The sequence below is a fragment of the Echinops telfairi genome, unplaced genomic scaffold (genome assembly GCF_000313985.2).
Source record: "Echinops telfairi isolate 266 unplaced genomic scaffold, ASM31398v2 ScPeMD7_7475;HRSCAF=8513, whole genome shotgun sequence".
Lineage (NCBI taxonomy): Eukaryota > Metazoa > Chordata > Mammalia > Afrosoricida > Tenrecidae > Echinops > Echinops telfairi.
This window is the reverse complement of record NW_022111379.1, coordinates 10,005,047-10,017,260: the sequence shown is the minus strand read 5'-3', so window position 1 is coordinate 10,017,260 and position 12,214 is coordinate 10,005,047. Positions and strand designations below refer to the sequence as shown.

Below are 12,214 nucleotides of genomic sequence, written 5' to 3'. Positions count from 1 at the left end.
AAGCAGAAATAAAAAACAAAACAGAAATTCCCAAGAGTAAAGATAAAACTCACTGCCATCGAGTGGATTCTGATTGATAGCGACCCTATAGGGCAGCATAGAACAACCCCTGTGAGTTTCTGAGACTGTCACTCCACAGGAGTAGAAAGCCTCATCTTTCTCCCGCAGAGTGGCTGGTGGTTTTGAACTACTGGCCTTTCAGTTAGCAGCTCAACGGGTAACCACTATGCCACCAGAATAAAGAAGAGAGGAAGAAAGGGTCATACTTTAAAAAAAAAAATTACAAACCATCTCATCATCTAGCATCTGGCAGGGAAGCCCTCCGTGGATAGGCCTGACCCCTCAGACAGAGTCCACTGCGCCCAGGGTCATCAGTATCTGGGGACAGTTCTCCAGCAAGAACAGGAGTTTAAACACACAAACAGAAAAACAGAATGTCACAGATAAAGTAGGGAGGAGGAAACTTAACAATACATAATCTATCACGCTAACGGAAAGCAGACAAGAAACAAGAACCTAAAGCTATTTTAAAATAAAAGCAAACCATCAAGGAACAAATCGAGAACTCCAGGACATTACCATTATAAATAGCGGCTCCACAAGCCCCAGACTGCGTCAGAGCAGTTATGGCCCTGGTGCCAAATGCAATTCCTCCTTTCCTGGTGAATTCCAGCAGAGTTGGCCAGAGAGCCCCAATCCCCACCCCGCTTATTCCTGCTAGCCGCTTCTCAGCGGGCACCATCATCCACAGGCCCGACCTTCATCCAAACCATACACAGAACAAGGTCGAGGCCTTTCGCAAGCCTGGGGCTGAGGGGAGAAGGAGCCCTTTCCAAACAGGTCCTTCACAGAGTGACATCTTCATCTGGTCCCCAGGGATGTCCTCCGATCATAAAGTCCTTACCTAAATTCTCACACATTTTGGTCCAGGAGTGTGAGCCCCGTCGCATCTCAGCGACAACTGTTTTCTGAGCACTTGCTCGCATGCCCGGTCTGGGGGAGTTTATGGAGCCCGCCTCCTCCTCCTCTTCAATAATCAGGTGACATTTAGCTCTCTCCAGTGCCTGGCCCCCCTGCTGTGTCGGACACTTCCTGGAATGCCACCAACCTTAGCTCTATGACCTCAGCACCCCAGGACAGAACCAGCCCAGGTCAGGAGGAGCGCTCCCTGAGCAGCGTTCAAGTTAAGTTCAAGCTGTTTGTCCAACGTTTTCACACTCCCGGGAGAAGACGGGAACAGGAGTGCCCCCCTCCATCCCCTGCTAACAGACCGCCAGCCTCCAGCGCCAGGCAGTGGGGCTGCTGTTTTTCCAAAGGGGCGCCACCGCCTCTTAGCCACCTTGAGGGTGGCCACCAGCTTCAGCTCACTCGGGTGGCCTTGCTCCTTGCGTGTGACCTTGAGGCTTCTCGGCACACGCTACGCCCTCTTTTCCTCTGGGGCCCCTTTTCTTCCCTGTCTGTGCATTGCGTAGCCTCCTCAGGCATTCTCCTCTGTCAGGACATCCCATGTTATCCCTTCTCCCTCCTGGAATCTGCAAAGTTATTTCCCAGAGATCTCGCTCCCAAGCCCCTGCCAGTACTCAAGACAGAAGACCCTGCCTCACACCAGCACCCGACACGGCCGGAGTGCGCACTGCCCTCGTTCAGGGGCTCCTCCTCTATCGCCAACCATGCTTCACACCAGATCCGCTTACCCTTCTTCCTCCGCCTCCCTGCCTCCCTCCTGCTGGGTCCCGGGACCCCAGCAGGCCTCCCCCCTTGTCGACTGGGTCTGAGATCACCCTCATCTCTTCCCAAACCCTGGGTGGTCCTGCTTTCAGCTTCTCACTAGGTCACAGAGGCACGTGGCTCAGGGTCCTATAAGGGTTAATGCCTTCACCCACAGCAGCGGTTCACAACCTGTGGGACTGGACCCCTTTGGGAGTCAAACGACCCTTTCACAGGGGTCACCCGATTCATAACAGTAGCAAAATTACAGTGGTGAAGTAGCAAACAAAGTCATTTTATGGTTGGGGTCACCACAATATAAGGAACTGTATGAAAGGGTTGTGGCGTTAGAAAGGTTAAGAACTGCGGGTCCCAGAGTGAGGTGAAGGGCAGGCCTGGCCGATGTCCCTCCCCTGACCACACACCTCCTCTCCTTGGGGTGTCCCTGAGCCCCGGGCTAGTGTTTCTGGACCTGATTCATGGGCCCTTTGTTCTCTCAGGTTTTTATTCAGAGGTCCTGGGAGCCCAGGGTCCTTGCACCCACTCACCATGGGGACCCTGGTACAGCAAATGCCCAGGAGCTCGGGCAGGGCAGGAAGCTCCTGGAGGGCAGGACCCCTCTGAGGGGCCTGGTGGTACAGTGGTTGAGTGGTTCAAATTCACTCACAGGAGCAAGCTGCAGCCGTCTGCTCCAGGAGACTAACAGAAACCCCTCGCCCTGCGGGGTCACGGCGTGGAACTCACTGAGGACAGTGGGTTTGGCTTTTTGGTCTTGGAGTCCAGAGAAAAGCTGGTTTGCCTGAAAACTGGGCCTCCCACACTGCAGGACCCCGGAGCAGAGCGATTGGCAGCTCTGGCCGGGCCCCTAGGAGCAGTTTGTACCCTGTAGCTCCAGAGCAATGGGGCTGAGACTGGCCGGCTCCTCAGATGAGCTGCCCCCATTATACGAAGATGTCTTCCTCACAGCCCCCACCCCTCAGGTTTCCTTTTCTCTGCGGAAGAGGCATCAGCTCCACCACCCCCTCCTGGAAACAGGCTGCTGGCGAGGCAGGGGAGGGGCTGTAGACGGAATCTGGGGAAGGCCTGCACTGCCCCTTTCAGAGCACCGGTGGGAGCACTTGGCAGACACAGGACCAACGCTCAGACGAGCTCCTGGTCCTGAGCGTCCACCGGTGACCCTGGTGGACAGCAGCCTGGCTGGGCGCTCTCAGGAACCCCCTGAGCTCCTGCTCTGAGGCTGGGGGGGTGCCAGGCTTCCTCAGCTCAACACCGTTCTCCAGGCAGGGGCCAGAGAGGCAGTCCGCAGAGACGCCAGCCAGGAATGCGGTTCTGGGTGGGCAGGGACCGCTCTTCCCCAGTGTCGCTCTGTAGAGGAGCCACGAGGCCCGGGAGGAAGGGGCCTACTAAAAGATACCTCCATGTCCTGTCGGTTCCACACAGTCCAGGTTCCACAGCGGGCCTCAGAGCAGACAGGTGGCCCGCCCCCCCGGGGGGGGGGGGGGGGGGGGGGGGGGGGGGGGGGGCGGGAGAGGAGATGCTCAGCCCAGCTCAGCTCCTCATCTCTTTCTTCCTCAGGGAGCCCTTCGAGGAACCGCACACACTAGAAGCAGGCCATTGCCTCCCACCCAAAAGGAAGGCCCAGGGACCTGCGGAAAGCCAGGGCGGAAGTCTCTGGAGAGGTGGCCGGTGTAGTGGTGCTGCCCGGAGCCCAGCACCACAGGACTGGAGCGTCGTGACCACAGCATTGTTCTTCCGTCAGCTGATGTTTGAAAGCAGAGGGCCGGGCGTTTTCCCTAGTCCATCTTAGTCTGGAAGCTCCGCTGGAACCTGTGCGGTCCGAGCAACACTCAAGCTTCCTCGGGTGGACAGGTGACAGGCTATGGCTGCGGGTGAGGTGTCTGAGCAGGAAGTGAGCCCATGTCTCTCTACCAAGGAACCACCAGGGATGACTCACAGCTACAGGGCAGGGCCACAAACACCCAACAGAAGGGTGCAAACAGAAGCCAAAGCCTCCCTTTCTGACCCAGCTCCGGGTGGCTATCATTCACGCGCTGAAGCACCCTGCCCTGGTCCCTGACAACCCTGGATGTCCTGATGGGCATCCTAGAAACTCCTCCTCCTCAAGCCCAAGGCCTGCCAGCCTCCTGCAGGAGAGCCGTTCTCCTGTTCCAGAGCACCCCGTCCATCCGGGCGCTCGGTCCTGGCAAAGCCAGGGGCTCTCTTCTTTGCCCGAGTCAGAAAGGGCACCGGGCAAAGGGGCAGCAAATGTTTATGGCTCAGACGTGACAGCCACTCAGTTCCCTCACAATTGTACAACTGCAAAAAAATACCCCAAGCTCCCCTGACACCAGAACCTATCCCCTGACCCTCACCCCATCTAGAATCTCCCGCTGTCAAAGAGCCCCTGGATAAGGGTGAGAGGAGTCCTACCCCTTTCGTTGCAGTGACAGAGAACAACGAGCGAGCGTCAGAAGGAACGGCCTGCCCAGGTGCCCAGTGTCTAAGTCCTGGAGCTCAGTGTCTCTGTTCAGGGGAGGCTGCTCCCTGCTGGCCGCTCCCCCGACTCCACATCACAGGTGAGCCCTGTTTGCTGATGGTCCCTCCTCTATTGCTGGAGTGTAGGCCCTGAAGCTACTCCCACCTCTCTCTATGCCCCCTTCACCGGCTCCCTGCTCCGGTAATGTATTCCAGAGGTCTTGGCTCCCCAGGGGCGTCTGGACATCGGTGAATCAGGTCCAGCTGGGAGCCAGCAGGCAGAACTGCCTGGCCTCCTCCGCCCACTCCCAGCTGCTAGTTTGTCAGTCAAATCTAGATAGGCCTAAGGGAGCAGTCAAGGAGCTGAGAATGACTGCTCTGGCAGGTGACCCCTTAAAGGGGGCCCATGGAAAGGGGAGCCATCGGGGAGTGTGGAGGAGTGGCTTCAAGGGCTTCAGGCCACCAACCTCCGGCAAGCCAGGGCCTGCCTGGACCCTAGAGAGCCAGGCTCTCTAGGGAAGCAGCGGGTGACAGGGAGGGAGCTGGACCACTCCACATGTGAAGATGGTTCCTGGGGCTCTTCCCACAGAGCCGTCTTGCCAACAACCCCACTCCCCATGGAGGGCCCGAGGAGGCGAGGGGGGCTGGGTGGGGGGAGAGCGCAGGATGCAGACCTGGCTGAGTGCTTCGTCTGTACTAAGCTCTGCTCCTAGCTGCTAGCATATGAAGTCCAACAGATTCATCCAGCCCATCCTCTCCTGGAGCCAGACCAGAGGAGAGGCTGGGAGGCAGGAATAGCCCAGCCTTAGAATGGGAAAGGCCGCTCAGGGAGGCTAGAGGCTAGTGAAGCGAGAAGCTAGCGGCAGCCCCTCCCTCCATGAAGTGCCTCTGGCTGCCAGGCTTTGGGCTTCAACCACAGCCAGAGCAGGGAGAGTGGAGCTGGGTCCAGGCATGCACTCTGTCCCTTCTGCAGGCACAGGCAGAAAGCAGGGGGTGGGCTGGCACACCTCCCCGCGCCAGGGACCTTTTACTCGGACCACATGCGTGCTGGCTGCATGGGGGTGGCGGGGAGGAGGAAGCAAGTGGAGGAGCAGTCACTTCCCTCAGTTCTGAGGCTGCCCATCTGTTTCCTGGGATAGGGCTCCCTGCCCCCACCACCCCCAGGCCAGACCGGAAACTCACTTGCTCTGAGGCTATGGGAACGGGAACTACAGGGCCCAGGGCTGCCCGGCACCCCAGGGGGGAAGGCCAAGGCTTCACTGTTGCCACCCCTTGCAGGCCTCCTGCGCTGTCTGCAGGCATTACCCTGCAGCACAGTGCCCACCCTCAGAGGGGCCCAAAAACTGCCTCCCTGCCCGCTACTGGCCTGGTTGGCATTCTAGCCTGGGGAGCTGGGGGAGTGAGGACTTTTCTGGATGGAAGTTGGTGAAAACAAACCAAAACAACAACTGGTCTTCACCGAATGCCCCCAACGCACACATCAGTGGGCGAGCAGCGCCGCCTGCTGGACACGGGGCACAGCACCCTGCCAGGGCTGGTGTTTGGCCCTGACAAACTCCAAGCTTGGAGGGAAGACAGGAGCCCGGGTGTCTGCCCTGGTGCCTAACCTTAGGCTGCTAACTGCAAGGTCAGCAGTTAGTACCAGCCCCTCTGAGGTGAACGACGGGGCTCCTACTCCGTCCCGGAAACCCATAAGGGCACGTCTCCTCTGTCCTACAGGGTCACTGAGTCGGAATCAATTCAATGGCAGTCAGTTTGGGGTGCCTGGATCAGGAGCCCTGGCAGCACTGAGGGTGAGGCACTGGGTTGGCAGTTGGAAGACCTGGCAGTCAGTTTCCATGGAGATTGACAGCCCTGGAAACTCAATGGAGCCAATTTATTCTGTCCTGTAGGTCACTGTTAGGGAGAAAGACGAGGCTTCCCACTCCTGTGGAGAGTTACCATCTCACAAAGCTCCGGGGCAGCTCTGCCCTGACCTACAGGGTTGCTCGAGCCAGTGGCAGTGCATTTGGTTTTGTGAGTGTACATCAAGACTTATATGTTTTGTGGGTGTACATCGAGACTTATATCCAACAAAACCCAGTGTTTAATGATGCAGGGAGTGTCAAAGGCCACCTGGGGGCGGAGGTGTGGTGTGTGTGTGTGTGTGTGTGTGTGTCTATTACAAATGAAGGATTTGTCTGTGTGTGTGTGTCTATTACAAATGAAGGATTTAAAATAAGGGGAGCCAAACGGGAGTGGCAGAGAGGGCCGTGCAGCCTGCAGGGGTCTGGGCCGAACAAAGGCCATCAGGGTGCAGGACAGGGACCTGAGCGGGGGCCAAGCCAGATCAACCCGGGGCCTTGGTGCCACATTAGGAAGTGGACCGACACCCCCACCCCCCACCCCCGGTTTCCTCACAGTTTGGAGCCTTCTCCCCCGGAGCTCCGTATACGACACTGACGGGAGCAGCGGGCATGCTAAGGGCAGGGGCTGCTGTGGTGGCCCGTGTCACATTAGAACTCGGCATTCCCAACGCCATGGTGCCTAACAAGGACAGAGCTTTCTGGTGGCCACCGGGGAGCCTGGGGCAGCAGGGCAGTGCTAACAACCGGCTGCATTGTCCAGCCAGCCCTCCTCCCACAAAGGGCCCCTGGGAGTCTCGGGTCAGTGTGCAGAAATCCAAACCCTCCCTCACCAATGTGTCCTTGGCTGCCACCCTTCCCATGCTGCCCTCGCCGTCTGGTCCCTCTTGACCCTGGTCTGTGGCCAGTGTCCTCCAGCCCACCCAGTGCACCAGACGTGAGCTGACCACCCCGGGGGGGGGGGGGGGGGGGCGCGCGCTGGTCCTAGAGGTCCCTGGGTCTAGTCTGTGGAGGATACTCACCCCAGGAATGCCCAGCAGGGCAGACACTAGATGGGGCAGCTTCAAGGCCGCCACGCTCCCAGTGGCACCCACGAGAACACAGAACTTCCTCCTCGCTGCCGGCGCAGCAGCCTGGCAGGGGGCCCGCAGCTCCATGTGGCTCTCAGTCCTGGGTGTGCAACCAGCTTGGTCGGTCAGGTTCTGTCCAGATTTAGGACCTAAAAGTAAGAAAAGGGGTACCCCTTCATTCACCCATTCGACCAAAATGGGTGACCCGCATCCCTTTTACGCCTGCACTTTGATTCAGCAGTGGTGTCCAGCCTGCTCTGTCGCTGGACAGGGGAGACCCTTCAGTTCCCTGGGACACCCCTTGTTAGCACTGGCTCCACCTCACACGTGTTTCCAGTGTCTGTTTTACCCTCAGGTTCGTCAGCCAGCCAGACTGCCTTACTATCAGCAGCCCTTCCTGCCATCGCTGCCACCACCCCCAGACACACACTCTCTCTCTCTCTCTGGCCTTGACCTCGTTTTCCCACCTTACCTCCTGCCACTCCCCCTTTGCCCTGCCTCCCAGGCCTTTGCAAGACTGCACCTCCTTTCAGAGTGATTTCCTTTCTCATCAGACTTTCCCTCATCCTTCAAAACAAAACTTGCTGTGCAGTTGTCCCCCACTTCCTCCGACAGGCACTTCCAGGGCAGCCAGCTGCGGTACCTGTTGTGAGCCTTTCCCTGAGCTTAGTGATTTAGTGATTACGCACAAGGCTTCGAACTGCAAGGTCGGCGGTTAGAAACCACCAGCTGCTCCTCAGCTCTGTCAAGAGGCACCACCTTCACACTGAGTCAGAGTCTGCTTCAACAGAGAAGCTGAGTCATCCGCTCCTTTGAGGATCAGTTGGACACCCGCTTGACCCCATGGGTTAGACCACAAGGCCAGCAGCTTCAGCCCCCAGCAACCTCCAGCGGGGGAGATGAGGCTGTCTGCTCCCATAGGTTCACCGGCTCGGGAACCCGAAGGGGCACTTCTACTCGGTGCTATAGATTTTGACTCAGAATGGACTCCAAGGGGTTTGGATTTTGTTTCTCAAACCACCAGTGAAGTCCAGCGCCGGGGAAGGGATCGCGGAAGACACAGCGGCAGCCTCCAGCTGCGTTGAGAAGACAAGCGTCCCACTTCTGAGACAGGTGGCTCTCCCCCTCTGGGGTGCACCTTGTCTGACGTGATCCCTGACCCCTTTCGCACTTGTTCCCTCGCCTCTCCTCCTCCCCCTCGCCACTGCCAACCAGCCTCCCTCCGTGCAAGATTGTGAATTCCGGACCCTCAGCCTGCCATCAGGCACACGGGGGAGGGGGGGCGGCTCTCAACAGCTGCTCAGGGAACCAGGAATTACAGCCTCTGAGGCCGGGCTGGACCCAGGACAAAAGCCAGGCCTGGGAGTCAGCTCGGGGCTGCAGGTCCTCCTGATCTGCTGGGCGACCTCCATGTTAAACTGCCAAGGTAGAGCCAGGTGCTCTCTGGAGCTCCGTCCAGCAGACACCTTCCGAGTGCGTGCCTGAAAGGCGGCTTCTTCGGGGCTCTGAACAAGGCAGCAAGTCCTGGAAGACGGACTCAGAAAGGGCAGACTCAGCAGGGAGAGACCAAAGACACCCCACCCCACCCCCAGGAAGAAGTGCCGAGTCACCCAATGGCTACTACCTTGGCTGGGCACCCATAGAGGCCACATCCACACTCCATAGGCCCTTGGCTTCCTGGGGCCTCTCTGCCTTTTCAAGGCTTAGAACACACACCCCTGCAGGAGCCAAGGATCCTATTTGGGTCTGTTAGCTTCCTCTTTCTTACCTAGAAGAACTGCCCAGCCTCCCAGACCTTTCTCAGCACAGGGAGGTTCCCTACAAGCCCCCACCCCCAAGGTTCCATTTGCCATAGATCTCAACTTCTACTCAGCTTCAGGCCTCCGGCAGGGTCATGTTTATCCAGAGGTAAGGCGCTGATGTAGCCTCAGGACTTCTCACCGCCATCAAGTCAACGACCGGGTAGAAGTGCTCCTGGGAGTTTCTCAGACGGTAACTTTATGGCAGGAGAAAGCCTCGTCTTTAACCCGAAGTACAGCTGGTGGTTTTGAACTGCTGACACTGTGGTTAGCAGCCCATTGTGTAGCCACAATGCCACCAGGGCTTCTGCTAAGCTCAGGATTTAGGGAGCTGTTGAAAACCAACCCACTGCCTTCCAGTCAATTCCAATTCATGGCCACCCTGTAAGATGTAGAACTGCCTCAGAGGGTTTCCAAGGCTGTAAGTTTTTATGGAAGCTCACTGCCTCATCTTTCTCCCATGAAGCAGCTGGTGGGTTTGAACTGCCAACCTCTCGGTGAGCAACCAAGCAACTGGCAAACTCCGGAGACCTGCCGTCCAGCTTCTTTCCAGAACGAGCCAGCATGCTGACTCACAGTAGGTGATGAAGGGACATTCCTGGTTCTTCAGGGAAAGTGTCAGGTCTCACACCCGGGCCCTGCCCTACGCCTCCCACACCGCAAACCTGACTCTTACTCCGCAGCCCCCTGAAGTTCTGCCACAGCAAGCTGACGTTCATGCTTAGCGGGCAAGTTACTGAAACGCAGCAGTTGACTAAGGGGCAGCTGACTAATGTTGGTGACTTCAATTGCCTCCCACAGAAAGGAGTAAAGTCCAAGATATACATACTTAATGAGCAAGTTTTGCTCAGAACCAAAACCTACCTACATTTCTAGAAAAAGGAGGGGGCTGGACATGATACTCAAGGAATGTTGTACGGTGCCCTCAAGTTGGGTCCAGTTCATAGTGACCCTCTGTATGGACAGGAGAATGAACGACTAACTAACTGTCCGGCTCTGTGCCATCCTCACAATCAAGGCCATGTCCGAGCTCACTGTCGCAGCCACTGTGTAACTCCATCTCTTCACTGACCCTACCAAGCACGATGTCCTGTGTGTCCTGGTTGTACTTGTCTCCAAGACAGGTGTGTTTGTGCTTTGGAAGTCCATAGTACATTCAGTACTCTTTGCCGGGACCATCATCCAAACGCAGCAACTCGTCTCTCTGGTGTTCACTGCCCAGCTGTCCCACGCAGATGAGGCCATTCAAAATACCACGGCGGGTGAAGGGAAAGAGTTGTTGCTTACGGGGCATTGAGTTTATGTCAGTGGTGGTGGAATAGTTTGGAAAAGGATATCAATAATGGTGGTACCGCATGAAGAGTATAATCAATGGCATTGAATTATACAGGTAGAAGTTGCTGAATTGGAGAATGTTTCATAGTATATTTTTACCACAATTAGAAAAAATTATGTATGATTACATGAATTAACAATGAGTACAATGAGGAAAAAGAATACATTCAAGAAGTGAATGTGGTGATAATTTTACAACTATTCTTGATATGAGTGAATTATTGAATTGTATGACCTGTGGATAAAGTGCTAATAAAACTGTTTTAAAACAAAAAAACATGGCTTGGGTGAGAAGCGCATCTTCGTTCTCAGAGTAACCTCTGTTTTTTAATGCTTTAAAGAGGCCTTTTGCATGGCTTTGCCCAATGCAATACTTGACTGTATTTCCTGCCTGCTGTTTCCAGAAGTGTTGATAGTGGATCCAAGAGAAAGTGAAATCCTTGACAACTTCAAACTGTCCTCCATTTATCATGCTGGTTGTTGTCCCAGTTGTGGGGATTCCTGCTCTATGTTGAGATCCAGTACTGTGAGTGCTTCAAATTCTCCTGGCTTTCAGCGAGAGCAGGGTTGTGTCATCTGCATGTCCCCGGCCGCTAATGTGTCTTTCTTCAATCCTGATGTCGTGTTGTGTCTTCGTACCGTCCAGCTTCTCCAAGCATTTGCTCGGCATACACACTGAACAATATGGTGAGAGGACGCACCCTCTTCCAGATGTTACACCGCACAGTATGCCCCTGTGCGTCCAGACATCTGCCTCTTGGTCTACAAGGAGGTTCTGTATAAACACAACCAAGTATTCTAGAATTCCCACACTTCTCAATACTACCCATAATTTGTTATGATCCACATAATTGAATGCCTTTCCATAGTCAATAAAACACAGGTAAACGTCTTTCTGGTATTCTCTGCTTCCAGTCAAGTTCCACCAGATATCAGCAAATTATATCCTTTGTCTACCCCCGCCCCTCCTGAACCTAGCTTGAGTTTCTGACAGCTGTCAATGTCTGCTCAATCATTGTTTAAATCATTTCAGCAAAATTTTACTTGCATGTGATATTAATGATACCACACCAAACACAAACTCACTGTCAAGTTGATTCTGACTCAGTGCCCCTACAGGGCAGAGCAGAACTGCTCCTCTGGGTTCCCAAGAGTGTCAAGATGTACAGGAGTGGAATGCTTCATCCTTCTCCTAGCTATTCATGGCAATGTTCAATGATTTCTACATCCTGGTAACTCCTTTGGAATGGGCACAGACTTCTTCCAGTCAGCTGGCCAGCTAGCCATCTTTAACATTTCTTAGAATAGATGAGGGAACATTTATAACATCACGTTGGTTTGCTGAAACATCTCCATTGGTATCCTGGGTCCATTTCTGGATCCTGCACTGTAGCTTGGACTTTTCCTTTCAATACCATCACAGTTCCCGATAACATGCTAACTCCTGAGATGGTTGAACATTGACCAATTTAGTTCCAGTACAGTGACTCTGATCTACCGGTGTATCCCCAAGTGGGTGACAATGCCCCACCCCCACCCTGGAAGGTGCTCGAATGACCCAGATACCTACACTTGCCCCTGGACTGTGGGCTAGAGCACAAACTATTTATTTTTCTGAAAAGGGGTGGTAGGCCACAAAAGTTCAGGAAACTCTGGTCTCAAATACGGTGGGAACTGTCTTCTTTGAACCCTTCTTTAGTATTTTGCTCAGAGTCCTTGAATATCCCAAGGGATTTTGTTTTGTTTTTCCCTTCAGCTGTTCACGTTATAAACGCAACGCAGACTCATCCCTTTCTACCTCCTGCCTCCTGTCTTTACAAGTTTATTTATAAAGCTTCGCTTTGTCTTCTGGGGCCACCCTTTGAAGTCAATGCATCAAATCTACTCTTGAGATGGGATAGAAATAAGGTATGCTCTTAAGGCTTAGAAACTGGACCATTCCGTATAAGACATGAAAAAATAATGATTTATAAATTATCAGGGG

General features: G+C 54.8%; 1 protein-coding gene across 4 annotated transcripts in view; it reads right to left on the bottom strand.

Moving 5' to 3' along the window:
• The window catches only part of PPCDC (phosphopantothenoylcysteine decarboxylase), a 27,528-nt gene that overhangs the window by 9,507 nt on the left and 5,807 nt on the right, over positions 1 to 12,214 (bottom strand). The window contains exon 2 of one of the 4 annotated variants that reach the window (XM_004712042.2): positions 7,049 to 7,245. In XM_004712042.2, coding sequence (XP_004712099.2) covers positions 7,049 to 7,245 — 197 coding nt within the window. Of the gene's footprint in view, positions 1 to 288; positions 533 to 579; positions 653 to 904; positions 1,009 to 7,048; positions 7,246 to 12,214 lie in introns of those variants that run through there. The other 3 variants (XM_045285777.1, XM_045285776.1, XM_045285775.1) reach the window with 3 other exon arrangements.